Source organism: Equus przewalskii, chromosome 14 (genome assembly GCF_037783145.1).
Source record: "Equus przewalskii isolate Varuska chromosome 14, EquPr2, whole genome shotgun sequence".
Classification (NCBI taxonomy): Eukaryota; Metazoa; Chordata; class Mammalia; order Perissodactyla; family Equidae; genus Equus; species Equus przewalskii.
In genome coordinates, this window is record NC_091844.1 from 8,416,138 (window position 1) to 8,437,571 (window position 21,434).

The 21,434-nt window shown below is 46.1% G+C and overlaps 1 protein-coding gene across 4 annotated transcripts in view; it reads left to right on the top strand.

Annotated features, from left to right (window-relative positions):
• Positions 1-21,434, top strand: part of TBC1D8 (TBC1 domain family member 8) — a 112,849-nt gene that overhangs the window by 63,862 nt on the left and 27,553 nt on the right. For all 4 annotated transcript variants that reach the window (XM_070573469.1, XM_070573468.1, XM_070573470.1 and 1 more), the window contains 6 exons: positions 3,422-3,540; positions 5,710-5,938; positions 8,366-8,606; positions 17,972-18,179; positions 19,603-19,797; positions 20,767-20,943. In XM_070573469.1, the coding sequence (XP_070429570.1) occupies positions 3,422-3,540; positions 5,710-5,938; positions 8,366-8,606; positions 17,972-18,179; positions 19,603-19,797; positions 20,767-20,943 (1,169 nt within the window). The remainder of the gene's footprint in view (positions 1-3,421; positions 3,541-5,709; positions 5,939-8,365; positions 8,607-17,971; positions 18,180-19,602; positions 19,798-20,766; positions 20,944-21,434) is intronic.

Below are 21,434 nucleotides of genomic sequence, written 5' to 3' on the forward strand. Positions count from 1 at the left end.
CCACATGATACACTGTGTTGGGGCTTGATTATAATTTTATTCATGGTGTCTGTGGTGATCAGTTGAGAAAGATGCACCTGGTTAAGCTGTTAACAGATAACTGTGTGGTCCTACAAGCTTAATAACAGGGTAAGTGAAAACCTGTTTCATGTCCCCTGGGAAGACGCACTCAGGAAAATAGTATGGCAGGGAGAGTGCTCACTCTAAGTGCAGGCACAAAGTAGCTTTTTTTCGTCATAGGAAGTACTGGATCTAAGGATTATGTAAATATTACTTAAAAATTAAAATGCAGCTTATTGGGGCTGGCCCAGTGGCGTCGTGGGATGGCCTGGGGTTCACCAGTTTGGATCCTGGGTGTAAACCTAGCAGCACTCATCAAGCCATGCTGTGGTAGGCGTCCCACGTATAAAGTAGAGGAAGATGGGCATGGATGTTAGCTCAGGGCCGGTCTTCCTAGCAGCACTCATCAAGCCATGCTGTGGTAGGCGTCCCACGTATAAAGTAGAGGAAGATGGGCATGGATGTTAGCTCAGGGCCGGTCTTCCTCAGCAAAAAGAGGAGGATTGGCAGCGGATGTTAGCTCAGGGCTAATCTTCCTTTAAAAAAAAAAGCAGCTTATTACGGCAGGGCCCCAGGGTGCTTCAAGGTTGTGAAGAATGAGTTCACACCCTGGTTCGCCTTCCATTCGATATCTGTGACTTTGGAGAAGTATTTGAGTCTGCACTTCCTCATTCAGTCTCCGTTACACATCAATGCGATAGTGCCTGGAATAGAAAGGTCACAGAGGTGAATCCTCTCCCCTGTCTCGTTCTTTTTCCTTACTCCACGTCTTTTCTTTCTGTAAATTAGGAAATAGATGAAAACATACAGCAAAAGATTGAAGGCCAATAAAGATACTGTTTCCCTTTATTCCTTGCTTTTATTTTTTTTAATATTTTGACGGATAATAAACAATAGAGATGTAGAAAGAGAAAACCTTAAAGTGCCAGAGAAGAGCAGAGACCTGGGCAACCCCAAGGGACGTGTGCAAATTTATTGGCTTCAGTGAGGATCCACAGACTCTTTCTTGAGATTGATTGTGTGATATGCTCTTCACCTGCTATAGAGGCACCATTGCTGACCCACCAGATTTAGGGGGTGTTTTTGTGACTGACACCTACACAGTTGCCATTTGAGGACACTGAATGAGCAAGGAAATTTAAGCCAGAGGCAGGTAAACCAGACGTACACCTAGGCCGTGTCAGCCCTGAGTGTGAGGAACCAAGCGGACAGTGAGGGTCCTCAATTTAGGGAGACATCATTTGGAAGCTTCCAGAGAGTCATGTTGTAGAGCCTGGAATCGTTTAGTTTGATTTTGTTTCAAAGGGTCTTTCTGTGTCAGAAGAGGAATAGGGAGCTTTCCTGACAGCGCAGAGGCCCTCCTAGGTGGGAAGGAAGTAGAGACCATGAGCACTCACCCAGAGCTAGCTCTCCTGAACCCCTCGTGGGCTGCTGCTTGGGTTTATCGGTCCTTAAAGAACAAGACAGGGGAGGTGGGACTGACGGTTAGCTGGGCAGGGTCGCAGGTTGTTAGGGGCTGAATTGTGTCCCCCGAAACAGTCGAATGTTGAAGCCCTACCCCGCAGTGTGGTGGCATTTGGAGGTGGGAGCTTTGGGAGGTATTGGGTTTAGATGAGGTCATGAAGGTGGGGCCCCCATGATGGGATTCATGTCCTTAGAAGAAGAGGAAGAGAAACCAGAGATCCCTTTCTCTCTCTGCCATGACAGTGAGAAGGCAGCCGTCTGCAAGGCAGGAAGGGGTCCTCACCAGGAGCAGACCTGCCAGCACCTTGATTTCGGGCTTCTAGCCTCCAAAACTGTGAGAAATAAAGTGTGTTGTTTAAGCCCCTCGTCTGTGGTGTTTTGTTATGGCAGCCTGAGCTGGTGAGACGCTGGTCAAGTGCTGTTGGTGCAGGACTGGAGTGGAGAGAACGGTCGAGCCAGCCCTCCCGTGACGAGAAGATTGGCTGTAGTGATGACGGAAGGACTTTGCTTTGGCAATTACAAACCGAAAAATTGGAAAAATTCAAGGAAATAAATACCCTTGTTTTAAACTCTCAGTTTTCCTTATGAGGTATTCTCAGATTCTTCTGTTTACTCCTTCCCAAGCTGCCCACGCAGAACCACAGTCCTAACACACGTGTTCTTCATGCTCACTGACCCCAAATCCACAAGCCCTGAGTGTGTTTTCTGGCATTTTTATGCATGGGGTGTTTATAAGATCCTCACATGCGTTTATACTCTGGAGAGAGGAAGGCTGCAGATAACGTAGAGAAGGTTCAGTCTTAACAAAATGCACATCTGGCTTTTGTGTCAGTGGTGGCTGGCTCTGTTGACCATGGTGCCTCTCACATTGGCTAGATTATTCTGCACTGTTGTTTGAGGTTAGAATATTTCCTGCTTCCCATTTTGGACATCTGGCCCTCCTAGCCAGAGGTTTATCCATTTCTGTACTAGAGGTACCCATTGCGCACGTGCCCTTCTTCGTCCAGGACCACGCATGCCTCAAGTCAGTGGACTTTACTGAGCATCTTCTCTGTGCCAGGTCCTTCTCTAGGAGCTGGCACAGCCCCTGTGCCCAGGTGCCCATTGTCCAATGGAGAGGACTAGGAGGCTCCTAGAGAGGAAATAGAGACAACTAAAAATCGAGATTTTTGGTAACGGTGTTGCTTAATACCTCGCAAATAGAGTGGTTTTGTTGTTGTTGCCTCTGAAAGCAGTTAACTTATTATATACAATTTAACTTTTGTGTTTTGTTTTAACACGTACTATGAAATGTCTTTTTATATGTGTTTTTAAGGGATGTTGTTGTAAATGATATGAAATATATAATTTGTAAATCTGGAAATTTCCTCGGCTGTTGCCGTTGCGCTAACGATGCCTGTTGCAAGTGGCGATTCCCTGGGCAGCCAGCAGAGCCCTCCTCTCGAGAGGCTCTTCCCTCTGTGAACCCGGGCTTTGTTCTCACAGGGGAGGCTACGCGAGACTGTTGAGGACCGGCCTGTAGCTTGGGGTTTGTCTCCCCTGGAATAGCTGTCCAGTTACAAATGTTTCTGTCACCTGAGGGGAGGTGGTAGGCATTCCATGCGATGGTGAGGCAGCACATCCACAGAGCAGTCCCAAGGCGAAGCCGGTTGGTCAGCTGGCGTATCCACGTGGCGGGGGGCCTGGGCTTCGCAAATCCCAGGGCTGTGGTGAGCGTGACCATGGCTCCAGGGCAGGGTGCCTGCCTTGTCAGCTGGCAAACTCTGGCCCAGGATGTGAGAACCCGGAATGTTTTAATAACATAAATACAGGATTCATGATATTTGGAAAATGGTCTCATGTTCTGGGAATTACTTTTTGTCTTTTAATCTCTGTATCTTTTTCTGTTCCAACCCAGGTGCAACTTTAGAGGAGATAAACCAGCACTGGGACTGGCTGGAACAAAATCTCCTCCATACCTTGTCGGTCTTTGACAATAAAGACGACATTGCCAGCTTTGTCAAAGGGAAGGTGAAGGTAGGTCCCTTGATTCAAATGTTTCTCCCAAGTTTTCCATCTTTCTTACAACTTTCTTATAACATTTTGAATATTGCAGCATTTTTTATCATATTCTAACAGTTTTCTCCACTATGCCTGGACTTCTTGGTTTATATAAAGCCAAATAAGTTCGACTTGTCACCTGTCAAATTTCGCAGTCAGTCCAGCAAAGAAGACCTGAAATTAAAAAAAAGACCTCATTCTCAGGCCTAAGTTTCTGTTATCCTTTACAGAGGTGACAGGCCCTTTTTGTCTCAGGAAAAAAAAATAATGTTAAAATTTGTATTTTCGCACAGCAACGATGTTGTTTGACTCCTTAAATTAGTTACTCCCAACCGACATCTCGTCACTCTTTTTCTTGGATCTAGCACTTTGCTTTTCCTAAAAGTGGATATTTATTCTTAAGATATGTTAATGAAATGGAATTAAAGCCAATTAAGTTTTGAGAAGGCAAGAGAAGAATATTTTGGGAGGGATCTCTTAATATCTGCTGTGAATTACATCTTATATAACTGGTCTCATTGCAATAATATGATCCGTAACTGGTGCTTAATACCCTGCTAGGCAGGGAAAGGCTGTTCCTCATTCTAAATTTGACTCTTTTTTTAAACGCTTTAACACATTAGCCTGTAACACAGTTTTCATCCCCCAGGGTAAAACATCCCAGACCATTGATTTTGTTTATTTTTTTCTTAAAAAGTTTGCTTTTCCAACACACTAAGTGCTTCGGCTTTTTGTAAAGGGCATCAAAGTGAATTCTCAACTTCAAAGGGACAAACTAGGAGCGCTCTTTTGCTTTGGAGATGAGGGTAGTTTGGGATCAGGTAGAAAACAGGTCTCCTTGGTCCAGGTAGAGCAGTGGTGTTGGCTGATGTCCTCTCGGCATTGCCTCTGGCCTTTGGGGTAGCAGGTGGTCCCAGGCTTGGTGGGGACTTGTCCAGCTCCTGCGTTTCCACCGCGTGCAGCCTGGTCAGACTGCCTGTGGCTTGGTTCCCTGGGTCAGACTGCACTGGGCCTCAGCTACAGAAATACCCATCTCACGATTATTTTTTCATGCTCAGCCCCCTTTTCTTGGTCTAACGTAGGTTGTGGTGGTTCTTTGATTAGGTGTTTCTCTTCTTAATTTGGAGGAAGGGAACTCATTTTTGCTACAGCAGCTTTAGGAAAGCTGCTGCAGGCGAGGAAAACCCCTTTTTCTCTACCCTCCTGGGTTCTGCGGCAGGGGCCCTGGAAATTAAACTGACAAAAGACAGGTTAATGAGAGAAACAGAGTTTATGACCATGTGCGGCGTGCATACATGTGGGAGAAACTCAGTGATGAGTAACTCAGAGGGGTGCTTAGAACTTGGGGCTTACATAGCATCTTAACCAAGAACAGTATATTTGAGAGAAGTGACAAGACAAAGGAAAAGGAGTTTAGGCTTCTAGGGGTGGCAGACGTGGGGAGGTGCATATATGGGGGAAAGGCTCTTAGTCGGGTTTGTGATGTAGATCCCTCTCAGTGCCGCTTGCAGGGGGTGGGAGTCTGGAGCTGTCTCCAGTGCTTTGGAGGTGTTCACAGCGTCAGCATCCTCGGCCGGTGCGCCCCTCTTCCCCCTCAGGACGATGTAGTGGTAGTGAAGTGTATCAGGTGTGCCGCAGTCGGGCAGTTGTTAGCTTTATACCAAATTTTTTGAACCTAACGAGGAGGATGTTTGTTAGTTTTTTTTAAAAAAGACTCACTTTTAACTCCAACTTGGGTAGTTGTTCGGGTTTGATGCCTCAGGTTTACAGCCTGAGCCAATCGATTGGTCCTCGTGTCCCCGTGGGGGAGCAGGGAGGTATCATAACGTGGGAATGAGAACTGGCGCTTACAAGCCACTGATTCGCCCAAAGCCTCGTGGCTGGTAAGGGGCCAGGCGAGAGACTTGTTCTTAGGTGTTCTGACCCCTGCTCGTTTCTTTCCCGCCATGGCTGTGTTTCTGGGTGGTGGGCGGACAGTGTGATGAGCTGTCCTCATCCATCCCGCTTGTCTGTTGTGGAAGCAGGGCAGGCTCCTCAGGTGCCTGTGCTCGGCTGTCCTTCCCACTTCCGTCCCTTCCCGCCTCTGCCTCTGCCTCTCCTGGCCCTTCTCACTGAACAAGGGGCCTTTGTCTTTCTGTGTGTCAGGCTCTGATTGCGGAGGAGACGAGCAGCAGGCTTGCCGAGCAGGAAGAGGAGCCCGAGAAGTTCCGAGAGGCCCTGGTGAAGTTCGAGGCCAGGTTCAACTTCCCAGAGGCAGAGAAGCTGGTCACCTATTACTCCTGCTGCTGCTGGAAGGGCAGGGTTCCCCGCCAAGGCTGGCTGTACCTCAGCATCAACCACCTGTGCTTCTACTCCTTCTTCCTGGGCAAGGAGCGTAAGTGAGACTGGCGCTGGCGCTGGTGCTGGGAGAGCGCTGGTCCTGCACGGGTGGAGTTGGCCCTCCGGATGCTTGTCCCGAGACAACTTATTAGCATGAAGAGTTAGATGACAAAAGATTGAAATAAGTGGTTGAGATGATAACCAGTGATACTTGATTAATTTCCAAATAACTTGTGCAGATAATTATATTTAATTATTTATACTACTACCACTATGGGGTTTGATGTTGTGAGAGTTCATTTTTTCTACTGCCTTGAGAAACATTTCTGTGTAGTCACTTCATATAGCTACTACAGGGTTTTTACTACTATATATTGCTTTGAAAACACGGTCTTATGACTGACAGCCCAGTAGTTCTAAAGGAGTAGAACATAGTGCTGCTTCCTCATATATGGGGGCTGTTTAAAAAATTCCCAGCCTGAAGGTCACGACTGCTCCTGGAAGAGTAGCCGATGCGCGGTGTTCCTAGACGGGGAGTTCTTCACCTGGGAGCACTGGAGATTCAGGCAGTGATTCACTTTTCACACATTCTTAGACTGACAGTTACTGTCCTAGGCAGTGGAATTTCAAGGTAAACAGAAAAGCCACAGTATCAATTGTATATTGAATTATACAATTCAATGAATAAAATGTCATTACCATTGAAATTTCTTCAGGAAGAAATACTGTTTCAAGTGCCCACTGAGGGGCTATGGATACTGTATGTATATATATTTGTATCTGTGTATATATGTTCTTTCTTCCCGCATTTATGTTTCTATTTCAGCTGGACCAATGAGAGGGGCTCCTCTGGCATTCCGCTGTAGCCAGCGTCCTGCCCGTGGTTGTCCCTTCCCTTTGCCCACACCGCCACCCTCAGCTCTGATGCTCCAGTGCATCCAGCCTGTTTGCACAGCCCTCCTCCACCCTTGGGATGTGCTCTCCTAACCTTTGCCATCCTTGTTCTTCTGCTTTCCAAAATGCTTCTCAAATTAACACCCTGTCTTTCCTTCCCTTCCTCATTCCGTGCCTGTTTGGAAACTCCTGTTCATCCTTCAAATACCAGTTCAGATATTATCACCTCCGGGTCACTTCCAGGAAACCTTCCCTGGTCCCCTTATAACTTGTGCCATATTTGGGTTTCTGTTTTGGGTCCTGTCAAGTCACTGGCTGCTTATTTATTTACATGTCTGTTTTCCCTGTTGGGACAAGCTCCTCAAGTGCAGGGCTCTTCACAAAGTTGGTGCTTAATGAACGACAGTTGATGGTGTAGGTGGACTGTACACTCAGGTGTCGCTTAACGATGGGGTTGGTTCTGAGGAACGTGTCATTAGATGATTTTGTTGTGTGAACATCATAGAGTGCACTTACACAAACCTGGATGGTATAGCCTGCTGCACACCTAGGCTGCATGGTGCTAATCTGATGGGACCACCTTTATATATGCTTTCTGTCCTTGACTAGAGCGTCGTTATGTGGTGCACGACTGTGTATGTGTGTGTGTGTGTGTGTAAAAGACTTACGTGGAAGCAACTAGAAGTAGCTGAAGACTTATTCTCAAGCCTGATGTGGAACTGTGGCCTTTTAAAATTGTTCAAGCACTGAAAACGCTATTGCGAAAGAAATGGAAAGAAATGGTAGAAATAAATATACACACTTAATCATCCCCTCCTTTATTTGAAAAGGAAAATGAGTTATTTTCTGACACTTAGTCATTGTCACCAAACCTGATGTTGTTAGGATGATGAAATTTGGGGAAAATTAATGATTGTGATGTTTGATAACATTTATCATTTTAAGCTGTTATACGCCTCTTCCCCATTCACTCTGCGTTAGTGCTAGCCCAGCTACCACTGTATTGGAACCATTTCTGAGAATAGAACACTTGTTTATAAAATGCCCTGTTTGTACTATATTACTTTAAAAAGTTCCATTAAACTACCTGTCCTTTGTCTTCTAAGACTCTTAACAAGTGTCTGTTGTTTGACACTGTCTAAACGTTAAGCCCATTTCTCTAAACAGAATCAAGAATAATCCTCTTTTGCAGTACCTTTTTTTATAGCTTACACCGTGAATGCTGCTTTTGAAACCAGAATTTATGTGGACTGAGAAACTCCTGCATGTTTTGCAAATATTTAAGTTTAAATATTCTTGAAGTTTTTACGTGGTTAAGTTGGTATTTCGGGATGATGTCCCTTGTATATACACAGTAGTCAGCAATTTGGGAAGTTTTGCATAAATCTTTAAGAAAACCATTAGAATAAGAGTTGGGTTCTAACACACAGCTGTCAGGCAGTTCTGTGCTTCCTCCTTCCTGCTCTGGGTTAAAGTTATTTGCATTTCACCTTAAGGAAAGCCTTGGATTGTTGTTTGCTGATGCACACAAGTTTGGCTCAAATTTAGGGTAAAATATATATAAAATATATATTTTTTTCTCTTCTAGTTAAACTTGTAGTCCCTTGGGTTGATATCCAGAAGTTAGAAAGAACGTCCAACGTCTTTCTGACGGATACCATCCGAATCACCACGCAGAGTAAGGAGCGGGACTTCTCCATGTTCCTGAACCTCGATGAGGTGTTTAAGATCATGGAGCAGCTGGCCGACGTCACGCTCCGAAGGCTGCTGGATAATGAGGGCTTTGACCTGGACCCAGATCTGCAGGAGCCGAGCCAGATCACCAAGAGGTAGGAGCTGCCGTTCCCACGCGTCCCTCACCCGCACAGGGGACTACAGCTTGTGCTCCACCTTCATTTACATGTGCTTTATTAGCCTTAGCTGTACTGGGTTTAAATTTCCCTTGTGGCGTAATCCAGATTTTCCTATGACAGACATATAATAATGGGCAATGATTATTATTCATTTCTTTTATGCAATAGACTTTGATTTCTGCGTCCAATTTCCCCTTTTTTCAGATATTATTTCAAAACTGATTTTCATAATACTTGTAGAAAATGTAATGTGGGTAGCCTCATGATAGAATTCTATTTAGCACTGTCCTTTATTAGTGACCATTAAGAAATTTTGTATTTTCATATTAAATTACTTTGTAGAAAAAGTTTTCAGGATGGTGGGTTTTATTTTTGGTACCAGTTGTCATTAGAAATATGCCTTACTAATGGTGTAAGTCAACATTCTTTATTATTTGTTTGCCCCAGATTGATACTAGTTACAGAGACTGGTGAGGTAGTTGCTTGAATTATTTGTCACATAAAAGAAGTTCTCCGTTATTTTGTAAAACTCCAACTATGGTGTTTGAGCATGACAGTGATTCTGACGTTGTGGCTCACCTGGGGCACTGCAGAGCTGTTGCAAAGGTGGACTGGTGCCAAGGCGTCCTGTGAGAGACAGGCCACCTAGGAAGTGCTGTCCTGGCTGGAAGTTTTGGATACAGTTACAGAATCACCACTGCTATTTGAAGACTACCAGTTACTAAAACAAATTTTTTTTATTGTGGGAAAATACACGACATAGAATTTACCGTCCTAACCGTTTTTAAGTGTATGGTTCAGTGGTATTAAGTGCATTCACACTGTTGTGCAGCCATCACCACTCTCCAGCTCCAGGACTCTTCATCTTGTGTAGGGAGGAAGGCATATTCCTCTGCCCTCTAGGTCCTTCTGGCTGCTCTAAGAATTAAATTGATATGAGACAGAATAACAGGAGAAAATCAAACAAATATAATAACATGTACACATGGGAGAGACCTAGGAAAACTGAGTAGCTCACTAACATGGCCAAAGCTGCCACCTTAAATACCATCTTTAGCTAAAGACAAAGGAGGATGTTGGGGGCGGTGGTTTGGGACCTCAGAGGGGAGGAAGGCAATTCACATGGAGACGGAAAAACAAATGTTTGGTAAACAGTTGTTTGCCATGCCATGCAGAGACAAGGGGACATGGGGAGGACTTTGATCAAATGGGCCTTGCTAGGTTCCTCCCTGTCTACCATTATAGTTCTCTATGGTGATAGCTCCTTCCTGGAACGACCTTCTATCTTAAATTCTTTTAGGCATTTTGGGGAAGGTCAAAGTTTCTTTCTGAGTCTTGTTGTTAAAAATAAGTCAAAGAGACACATTTTAGGGTGGCAAATTCTGATCCACCCCACTTGCAAAACTGAAACTCTGTACCCATTAAACACTAACTTCCCATTCCCCTCCCCCCAGCCCCTGGCAACCACCATTCTGCTTTCTGTCTCTATGAATTTGACAACTCTAGGTACCTCATATTAGTGGAATCATACAGTATTTGTCTTTTTGTGACTGGCTTATTTAACTTAGCATATCATCCTCAAGGATCATTAATGTTGTAGTGTGTGTCAGAATTTCCTTCCTTTTTAAGGCTGAATAATATTTCATTGTATGTATAGACCACAGAATGCTTACCTATTCATCAGTGGACACTGAGTTGCTTCTCTCTTTTGGCTATTTGTATGAACACGAGTGTGCAAATGTCTCTTCAAGACCTTGCCTTCAGTTCTTTTGGATATACACCCAGAAGTGGAATTGCTGGATCATATGATAATTCTGTGTTTAATTTTTGGGGAAACAGTATTAGTCTTTTGTTTTTTTTTGGTGAGGAAGATTAGCCCTGAGCTAACATCTCTTGCCTGTCTTCCTCTTTCTTTGCTTGAGGAAGATTAGCCCTGAGCTAACATCTGTGTCAGTCTTCCTCTACTTTATATGTGGATCTCCACCACAGCTTGGCTGATGAGTGGTGTAGTTCTGTGCCTGGGATCCGAACCTGGGCCGCTGAGGCAGAGTGTACCAAACTTAACCACCATGCCACCGGGGCCAGCCCCAGGGACCATTAGTCTTTTAAAAAAAATTTTTATTCATGTATTTTAACATTCCTCTTATTCCTTAAACATGTGTACTATCTTCTCTGAACAATTGGGGGAATCTGTGTCTTTTTTTTTTTTTTCCTGAGGAAGATTAGCCCTGAGCTAACATCTGCCAATCCTCCTCTTTTTGCTGAGGAGGAATGGCCCTGAGCGAACATCTGTGCCCATCTTCCTCTACTTTATATGTGGCACGCCTACCACAGCATGGCTTGCCATGCAGTGTCATGTCTGCACCCGGGATCCCTGGGCCACCGAAGCGGAATGTGTGCAATTAACCACTGCGCCACCGGGCCAGCCCCATGAATGTGTGTCTTTTTAATTAGTCTCTGAATGGCAGTGTGTTTAGACTTTTCATGTATTTAGAATTCAAAGACCTTTCCTCTTGTGTGCATGCATTTTAAGTTGATCATGTGTAGTCAGAAGTAAGACAAAAATCAAAAACAAATGCTCAGATTTTGGGGTGAAATTCCAATGAATTTCACTTGGTTTTGTGTCATGTCTGATAATCTGACAGTTCCTTTGTGACGTGGGGGGTGCTGCTTGTCACTCCCTTATGAAAGGGGACCCTTGAGGGCTGTCCTTTGGTCTTCTGACCCCAGGCCTGAGCTCCTGAGCTCCTTCGTGTACCTCCCACCCCTAGGCTTCCTGTTATGGTTTCTGGCTCCATCCTGGGGGCCTGCGAAGACAGCCCAGCACAGTGCAAGACGCACTCTCCCTGGTTCCTTCAAACCTGTCTGTGACAGTTTAGTTATCTGAACGCTTTTAGTCCAGCTTACAAAGACCTGTTAAAAACGGAGAAGAGGGTCTCAGTTGTATGAATGTTAAAGGGCTCACAGAAACCACGAATTAAAGCTTTTCCCTCGAGATATGTGAGTGTGTGAATTGCAACCGCAGTTTTAGGAGTGAGAGGCCAGCTAACAGCTGCGTGTGTTCTGGTGAGCCCCGTGTGCGCTGGGATTTCAGATGATTCCTCACAGATTTCCTGATCCTCTGTCATGGCTCCACTTCCAGATGTGGCATTTTTAAATGGTTTTGGCTAGAAATGAGGAAAGAAGAAGACCAAAAGTCTGTTAGCACTTAAGATCCTTCTGGTAAAATCATCTGTTTTGGAAGAAAAGTCATCAGTTTTGGCAGTCTTCATTCACGTTCCAGAATTCAGGTGAATTCTGCTCCCCCTCTACTTTCCACCCTGGGAACTAAGAGAAAGGGGAAGTGAGAAAAAAGAGACAAAAAGTGCTCCTGTGGTGGCCTGTGTGGAGCTGCCTGGTGCCTGAGGGCTGGCCCCAAGATGATGGCAGAATTCTGGTCCACGCTGTGTCTTTGGTCACTGCACTATGAGTGACTTCCTCCAAAAGTGAAAGGCCCCCCCATTGCCTGTCCATCCCTCGTGGGCTCTCATGTGTAGCTTTCTGTCCTGGAGACGTAGGCCTGTGGACATAAACAGGTAATGACTCAGTCAGCTTGACATCCTGCCAAGAGAGCCCAGGTTTTAAAGTTTAGGAAAACAGTCTCTTCATGCTAAGGGCACAATCAGAAGTGCTGGAATGCCCCTCAGGCTCCTTTTTGTTGATATATTTTCACTTCCCTTCCCAGATAACACTTTAGAAAGGAGCCCTTACAATCAGTCATCATTACTGCTTGTGCTCACTCCTGTGGGCCTTACCACACAGAGTAGAGCCAGGCTCCCTCCAGCGCGAGCGGGGAGGATGGGATGGGGCGTTGTGCCCCAGGATCCAGTGGAACAAGTGAGGGCTGGCAGGACTTGGAGTCCTCTGGCCCAGCCCTCGCTTCACAGAATAGGGCCTGGACTGGGGGAGCTCCAGTGTTCGGTGACATAGAATCCAGGAGGGCAGGGTGCTTGAGGCTGGGGAGTGGGCTTCCAGGGAGAGAGGGGAGAGGGAGGGAATGAATTGATGAGTCCTGAAATTTCCAAACAGAAAATATAGATTATGAAGTTGTGAATGATGGGGTGGGAAAATTGTGGCCAGCTGTTTTTAGGGGAGAGATGGGGGAGGTAGTGAGCTCACTAAATTGAAATTAAATAATATCTTCATTAAAATCTGTTTTAACTGGCTGAAAATACTAGAGGAAAACTTAGTGAATGTGGTGTGGCAAATGGAGACTGTTTCCCACGACGTAAGCCCTCTCCGCCAGTATCTAAGGTGGAGAGTGGCTGCCAAGGGGCCGACGTCGGCAGTGTCAAACCCTCGGCCTCGGCGCCTGGCTGGTCCTTAAATCCCCCGTCTGTCTTTTCAGACCGTCATCGGCCTTTCCCTGCTCAGATGTGCTCCCTTCCCTGCTCTTCTTCTTGCGCCCCCGCTGGGAACGCACGGGCTCGCTCTGTGTAATTTATTTGACTTTCCGCCCTTCTGAGTCTAGCTTACAGTCGACATCTCTTGGGGGCTCGTGCAGCCCTGAGCAGCCCCCGCTCACCAGGGAAGGGCCACGTCTGCTGACCCTGCAGTGCTCTAGCTGCCCTGCACCTGTTGGGGTCCTTCAGGTGGTTCTCTCTGGGGCAGGAGGGGAGCAGAGGACGAAGGCAGGAGCCTTCTGTTGGAGTGACAAAGCCTTATAGATGTCCAGTGTGGTTGAGGTCCTCGTCTGGCAGGGCTCTGTGGATGGGTTTTTAAAGGGAATGGGGGCACTGCGGGCACTTAGCTGAGTCTGCCTTCACACGGCGGCCTGTTGTCTGAGGGCTGGCTTAGCCTCACATCCCCACCGCCCCCAGTGGTCCTGGGCTGCAGGGGGATCTGTGTAAGCTGCCACATGGCAACTTTGTCCTTCGTTTCCGTAAGCTCTTGGGGGTTCGCAGGGGAAAGATGTTTTGAGTAAACACAGATTTGAGAAATGCAATGTTTTATCTTCACACTTGGGCTTAGAATAAAAGCATGTGTGTCTGGCCTTTCTGCCTTGTTTCTAGATTGCTAGTTCTTGGTATTTCCCGGAGTTTTAAATGCACTGGGCATGGGTCTGCTGGTGGGCCCACAACTAAGACTCACAGGAAATCTTTGTGTATATCTTTATGAGGCAAAGTGGCTGCAGAGGACCGAGTTATTCTAGAAGGCAGGTGTGGTGGCTCGAGGCGCTCTGTCTAGTGTCAGATGGGAAGTCCTCGCACACTGAGCTGACTGGGGGGAGCTCACTTGTCATACAGCCTGAGTTTGGGCAAGCATTTGGCCTCGAAGCAGCTTTAAGCAGCTGACTCATAGTAGGTTTGTGTATGTAGAACGAATGACGTGAGAGAGGGAGAGTTGGCATACAAGGCCAGACACAGTTCTTCCCAAAAGCATTCTAAAAGGTTTATAGGGAAGAGAGGGACACCTGTGGGTTTTTTTGTTTTTTGGGTTTTTTTGGTGAGGAAGGTTGGCCGTGAGATAACAGCTGTTGCCAATCCTCCTCTTTTTGCTTGAGGCAGATTGCCCTGAGCTAACATCTGTTGCCAGTCTTTCTCTGTTTTATATATAGGTTGCTGCCACAGCGTGGCTTTGATGAGCAGTGTAGGTCCATGCCCACGATCCGAATCCGCAGACCCCAGGCCGCCAAAGTGGAGCATGCTGAACTTAACCACTATACCACCAGGCTGGCCCCAAGAGACACCAGTTTTTGATACATCTTTACCTAACTAGGAGAGAGAAATCTTATTCTAGGTTTGCAGAGAAACAAAAGAGCTGCTTACCCTTTAATTTCTTGGGTCTGAAGTTTCAGGAATTAAATCTGAAATTTTAGAATGTGTGCATATAGTCTAGAATTTTCTACAGAGTGCTCACACATGATTGCACATATTAATTTCAGCTTCAACAACAAACTTGATGTTTATTTCTCCACATCTGATCAACCCGCATTTATTCCCTGTGTGGTTGCAGTTTCATAACACAGCGTGTGAGGATGGGATGATTTGTGGCATCTTCCCCTGCCATTCTGAGCTGTGGCTTCTCTTGGAGCTGTTGCTCTGACCTGTGTACCCCGCGTGTGGACAGTGGGGAATGTATACTGTGGGGGCTGCTGGGCTACTTCCCATCTTTACAGGGGTGCTCCCGCCATGGCTCATGGGCCTGTGATTAGCCACTGCTTTCCGAATGGTAGGTTAGGACCCATGCCTGCTGATTGTCTCTTTGGAGGAGAAGTAGAGATCTTCACTAAGTATTGGAGGGTCTGGACGGCAAGGTGTGACCAGTGGACTTTGTTTTCCATGCTCTTTGGGAAAAGGAGTTGATATATTTAGAGCATCAAAGCTACCACTTGCTTCAAAACAGACCTAAAGGATGAGGTGGTCTCATTCTGAGCTTCATGAAGGGTTTATGTTTCTCATCTCTCAAGTCATTGTGTCTTCATCTCAGTTATGTCAGAAAGTTAAATATCATCTGTCATACATATTTAAAGGCAGAATAGGAAGAGAAATTTCTAGTAGGGAGGAAGGAAGCTAATTTAGGAAAGTCCCTCCTGCTGCTTTCGTTTTTATAACTTGAGGTCACTGGTCTCACTGTGTGAGAGACACGTCGACAGTGAAGGGGAGGACAGCCCGGAAAGGAGAAGGGACACTGTGCATAGTCCCCAGGCTGCTTGGAGGCCACAGAGAAGGGGCCTGAGCTGAGCTCTTGGCTGAGGCAGCAGGTGCACTGAGCAGAAAAAGCGTTTCCAGTCTGCCTCAGATAGCTGAACACTTTATTCTTAATTTGAAGGGCTGGGCACAAGGTAACTATAAGTCCTCCCATCCTCCCCGTAGCTCGCCACAGCTGCTGTCATTCCTGTTACTCGCCCTGTGTTCACCTCGGCTTCAGCATCTCCTAAGTGACAGGATGTGCTTCCAGGAAGCAAAAGACACAGTTGAATTCAGGGGGGCTGGAACCACATTTGTAAGTCATGTACACTGAGGAAGCATTGGCTTTACTTTCCCCAGTGTGGCCAGGAGACTTTGAGGACAAGGATCTAAGTTTTCCAGTTTAAATGTTGGACATAGGTCAGCTGTGAGGGAGCTGGGGTGATCTTAGGGGCCTTGCCTTCTGTTCTTGCAGTGCATGAACTTCTGGAGCATTCATGGTGCTTCCCCACATTCTCCCAGCTCCTCCCTGGCGGAAGCTCAGGCTCCTTTGGAAACAGCCGTCCATGTTGCATCAGGTGTTTAAGGAACTGAGGCTTTGGCCTGCAGTAACTGCACCCATCTTGATCTGTAGGATTTGTCTAATTTCTCTCAGTGCCTAGACGAGTTCCTGGACACATATGTAACTTCTGTTTGTGAGAGTTTGATAGTAAATTCCATGGCCTGTCCCATCTCTGTATGGTGTCTCCTTGGAAGACATTTGTGTGATGGTGTGAAGTGAGAACCGGGTTGGAAATGAGAACTGGTGCAGAAGGGGCATGGGTGTGCAGCATGGCCTGGTGGGGTGAGGGGTAGTGCAAAAGCTCCATGACCAGATGCCGTCTAAAGATCCTGGCTGCAGTGCAGAGTCCAGAGTGCAGAGTTTAGTATCTTGCATTTATCTAGCATTTTAAAAGTTACTCTTTTCCTAAAAGAAAATATCTGAGTTTTTTAAAAAGCTGATATGTGGTCAGGTAGAAAATTTAAGCACAGTAAAAGAAACCTCACTACGCAGAGACAACCACGATTGACATTTTAGGGAAAGTCTTTTTATGCATCACTTTCTGCAAATGTTACAGAATTATTTATATAAATGGGATCATACCATAGATGCTATTTCTCACCTGCTTTTTTCTCTTTTACAGTATTGTGGACGTCATTTTACGTTTGCAGAGATCCCTTGAAGCAGAAAGGTTAGGTGGTGTTTCCATCTTACAGATGGCACAATGAGATGCAGAGAAGTCTAGTCCAGGGTCACACAGCTAATAAGAAAGCCAAGACTTCATATTCCTGACTTTGAGCAAAGTCTCATTCTTTCAGATAAATCTGAAGAGCTCTTATTTAATGTGACAAAATTTTTACCTCTGTTCATCGGAATTTCCCTGCTGCTAGAATTTTGGTGTATGACATGAATTCATCAGTATTTTCAAATGTTGTGATTTGGCACCTTCTTGCTTGATTGGGTTTCAGAGCCAAGAATCAGGGTATGGGAGGTGCCCCTGGGGTGGGCTCTCCCGCCGCCCACCACCAATCTCTCCTGTCACTGATGGGATACTGATGGGGCTTCTCTCCAGTGAGACTTGGATTCTTTTTTTAAAGATAATAATAGCTAATGTTTATTGAGCATTTACCACATGCCAGGCACAGATGTGAATTTTTTAACAGCTTTTTTGAGATATAAGTCACATGACGTACAATTCACCCTGTTAAAGTGTACCATTCAGTGGTTTTTAGCGTATTCAGGGTTGTGCAATCATCACCACAGTCAATTTGAGAACATTTTCCTCACCCCAAGAAGAAACCCCATACTCAGGAGCTGTTGCTTCCCATTTATACTCTCGCCCAGCCCTAAGCAATCACTAACTTATTTTCTCTCTTTATAGACTTGTCTGTTTTGGAAATTGCATGTAAATGGAATCAGGCAATATGTAGTCTTTTGTATCTGGGTTCTTTCATTTAGCATGTTTTAAAAGTTCATCAGTGTTGTAGCATGTATCAATACTTAATGCCTTTTTATGGATGTACAGTATTCCATTGAATGAGTATATCACGTTTTGTTTATCTGTTAATCAGTTGATGGACACTGGATGTTTCCACTTTTTGGCTATTATGAATAATGCTGCTGTGAACATGCGTGTAAAGGTTGTGAGTGGACATACGTTTTCAGTTCTCTTTGATCTATACCTAGAAGTGGAATTGCTGGGTCACATGGTATCTCCGTGCTTAACCTTTTGAGGAACAGCTAGACTGTTTTCCCAAGTGGCCACACACATTTTACATTGCCACCAGCAGTGTGTGAAGATTCTAGATCTCTACATCCTCTTTTATTATCTGACTTGGATGCTGGATTCTGATACAGTTGTTTTATGGTGGTTCACAATGTCACTGAAACCAGGAAGGAATGTTTATTTTGGTCTGTGAGTCTGTTACAGTGCTTCTGTGCAGAGGCATTTTCTGCTTTCAGTTCTTGTTCCCGCGGCTGGCTGTGAAGTGGAGTGCGTGCTGCCGACTTGGGTGGGAACTAGAGTGCACAGTACCTTTTTGCATTCACTTCAGTATCAGGTTGTGCCAGTGGAGTTTAAAGTGTTTTCCTTTGTAACCTGCCTCTTTTGATTCTTGTTCCCTCCTTCCCAGGGACCTTGAAGCCAGAGCACAGAATGAGTTCTTCCGGGCCTTCTTCAGGTTGCCGAGGCAGGAGAAGCTGCATGCGGTCATGGACTGTTCCCTCTGGACGCCATTCAGTCGCTGTCACACCGTTGGGCGGATGTTCACCTCGGACAGTTACATCTGCTTTGCCAGCAAGGAAGATGGCTGCTGCAACGTCATTCTCCCGCTCAGAGAGGTAGAAGCTGCCTGGCGTGAGCTTCCTGGGCCCGCCTTCTGAGGCTGAGCCTCTGTTTGTTGTGAGACGGGCACAGGAGGGTATGCTCACACAGCAGGGTTTTGCCCGCCAAAGATGGGTGTCTAGAGGGAGGCATGGCCTGAATGTGACCATTACCATTTGGCAGGTGCTTTTTCTGTTGTTGCTGCGGCAACTGAAATTGACATAGAAGTGATTGCTGAGAACAGGGCTCTGACCTCTGCCTTATTGATAAAGCCGTTATTAAAGGCACGTGCTTCGCAGTTGAAGCATTTTCAGTGGCTCTTTGGAGTTAATCCTCTCCTTTCACTCACACAAAAGGAAAAGAAAAAAAGCAACCTACAAAAAAGCATCACTTTTGAAAATAAATGTCAAATTGCTTGGCTTTTATACCCTCCTGGAACTTAAGTTAAAAGTTTTAAAAATGGCCCCTTTAATATGCATCAGGTCCCTTTCTACTATAAAATTCTATAATTATCTTCTTGGAAATGGAGGGCAGCTGGAATCTGCTTCCACATCTGACAAGCTCCGTCCTTTGGTTTCAGGACCTCTCTGCTTGGACGGTACCCACAAGTCTGTCACACCTCAAGACTTCCAGATTCTTGTTACTGTAACATATCTTCCTAAGCACGATTCTTTGGAAAAATTCAAAACCTTTTCATTCCTGTGATCTACCTCCACGTCATTTTTCTGCAGTAGATGACTTCAGTGTACCGATATTCTCACTTATGAGTGGAGCAGGAAATTCAAGAGTTGTCATATATTTATTTTGTTAAATTGTGGTAACATATAAATAATATAACATTTACCATTTTAACTATTTTTAAGTGTACAGTTCAGTGGCATTAGGTACCTCTCATTGTTGTGCAGTCATCACCGGAACTTGTTCATCTTCCTAAACTGGAAGGCTGTCCCCATGAAACACTGACTCCTCATCCCCGCCCCCCAGCCCCGGCAGCCGCCACTCTGCTTCCTGTCTCTGTGAATTTGACTACTCTAGGTACCTCACATAAGTGGAATCATACGGTATTTGTCTCTCTCTGACTGGCTTATTTCACTTAGCATGATGTCAGGGTTCCTCTGTGTGGTAGCAGGTGGTCAGAATATTTGTCCTTTTTAAGGCTAAATAATGTTCCATTGCATGGATATACCACATTTCGTTTATCCATTCATCCAGTGAGGGACCTTTGAGTTACTTCCACCTTTAGGCTGTTGTACACATGCTGCCATACATCCCTTTTAATCTTTGTACCAGTTCCGCATTGCAGTTCCTTGGTTTTGCCTTCTATCTTGGGATATTTCCTGAATATATAATTAAATGCCTCCTCCTTCTTTCTGAATATATAATTAAATGCCGCCTCCTTCTTTCTTGCTGTACCTTTGTGTGTGTAATTTGTTGCAACAGGTAGTGAGCATTGAGAAAATGGAGGACACAAGTCTGCTGCCTAACCCCATTATCGTCAGCATCCGGAGCAAGATGGCCTTCCAGTTCATCGAGCTCAAGGATAGAGATAACTTGGTGGAGAGTCTGCTCGTGAGGCTGAAGCAGGTGCACGCCAACCACCCCGTGCATTATGACACCTCAGGAGATGAAGACATGGTATGATCCTTCTAAACAGTGGGATTCCATGCCTCGAAAAGCCCCTTTTTCATCACTCTAGGGCAGTGGCCTCCGAAGGGCGGCATATATAACGATGGTCCACTTGGGCAGAAGGGAAATACGTTGGCGGCTGTTGGGCCTGTGTATCGGGCAGTCTGGTCTCGTCTCACATCCGCTGGATGCCCTGAGTGGGTGTCACACAGTTAGAGGATGCTCCACACAGATTAGAGGGCTGGTGGGGACTCACCCCACAGGTTGGAGGGGCTGATGGGGCAGCCCCACCAGAGGTTAGTGGGGTTGACGGGTACCTTCCTCCATCTGTTAGAGAGGTTGATGGGGTACTCTCACGGGTCAGAGGGGTGGACAGCCACCCCCTCATAGCTTGGAGGGTTCGATGGGGAATCGCCCCACAGGTCAGTGGACACCCTCCTCACAGGTTAGAGGGTCAGTGCCCTCTACTCCCTGAGGTTGGAGGGGATGACCTTATTTGGGAGGAGATGTAATTTGCCAAAAGAGAAGTTTCTTTGTATTTAAAGTTAGACAGCCGCAGAAATGGACCCAGGTCTGCTGAGGCCTAGCGTCCTGTTCTTTCGCATCCATCGCCCTCTTCCTTGACCTGTTTTCACCCACAGTAGTGACAAGGAGAAAAGGATTAAAGTCTCTCAGTACCCTCGATCTGTTTTCTTGGGGTTCTGGAAGCTGAAGGGGATGAGGCTGAGAAATGTGCATTCCCTGCCCTGACTTGGGCACATCCTCTATGTGCCATGCGTGGCCTCACTGGAAGACGCGGTGTGGACCATATTCTTTCCTGAGCATCAAATCTGTGGGGTCTAAAGTTAGTCTGTTTTTCCCTTGAGTCATAGATAGAGAGGCATGCCTAAGTTGGGTGCACCTCATGCCTCCAAAGACCATCCCATAATTAAAGCAGTGACTTTCTTCTATCTCGCTTTTTCTTTTTTTCCCATGCAGACTTCCCCTGTGTTTTATTCAACAAGCATGTGCAGTGACCACAAGTTTGGGGATCTTGAGATGGTTTCTTCTCAAAATAACAAGGAAAGTGAAAAAGAGACGAGCCCGCGGCTGCACCCCGAGGCCCTGACAGCTGTCTTCCAGCAGTCAGGCAGCCAGAGCCCCGACTCGCGAATGGTGGGTGCCACGCCTCTGCCCTTGCTGGGCACCCGCGAAGTTGTTGCAGTGCGGTTTCCCAGCTGTCTGCCCCACTGTGGAATGTGGCATCCGCTGGTGCCAGCCTGCAGGCCTCAGGAGAGCAGGCGTGCTGGTTGCCAGGCAACCTTGAGCTGCGAGCACTCCGCCTCCCTCTTTCTCTCGTTGGCAGAGGGTGGCGGGCGTCAGCTGATACCAGTTGCCTGAGCACATCGGGGTGCGTCCAGGATGTGGTCAAAGGCTAAGAGTGATGGCTCTCCCTACCTGCCCCTTCAGTGAGAGCCCTCAGCGCTGTCCCTTGTGGGTTTTTCCAGATGCAGAACAAGTCTTTCTCCTTTTATCCAGTGGCGTCTGTGTGGGCTCCTTGTTACAGTGTTTCTTTTTTCTGTCTCCTGGGACAAAGGGTCTCCTGTCTTCTAGTTTTACTGAACTAAAAATAGTTTTGTTACATTTGCTTACAGTTTTCCTCTTTG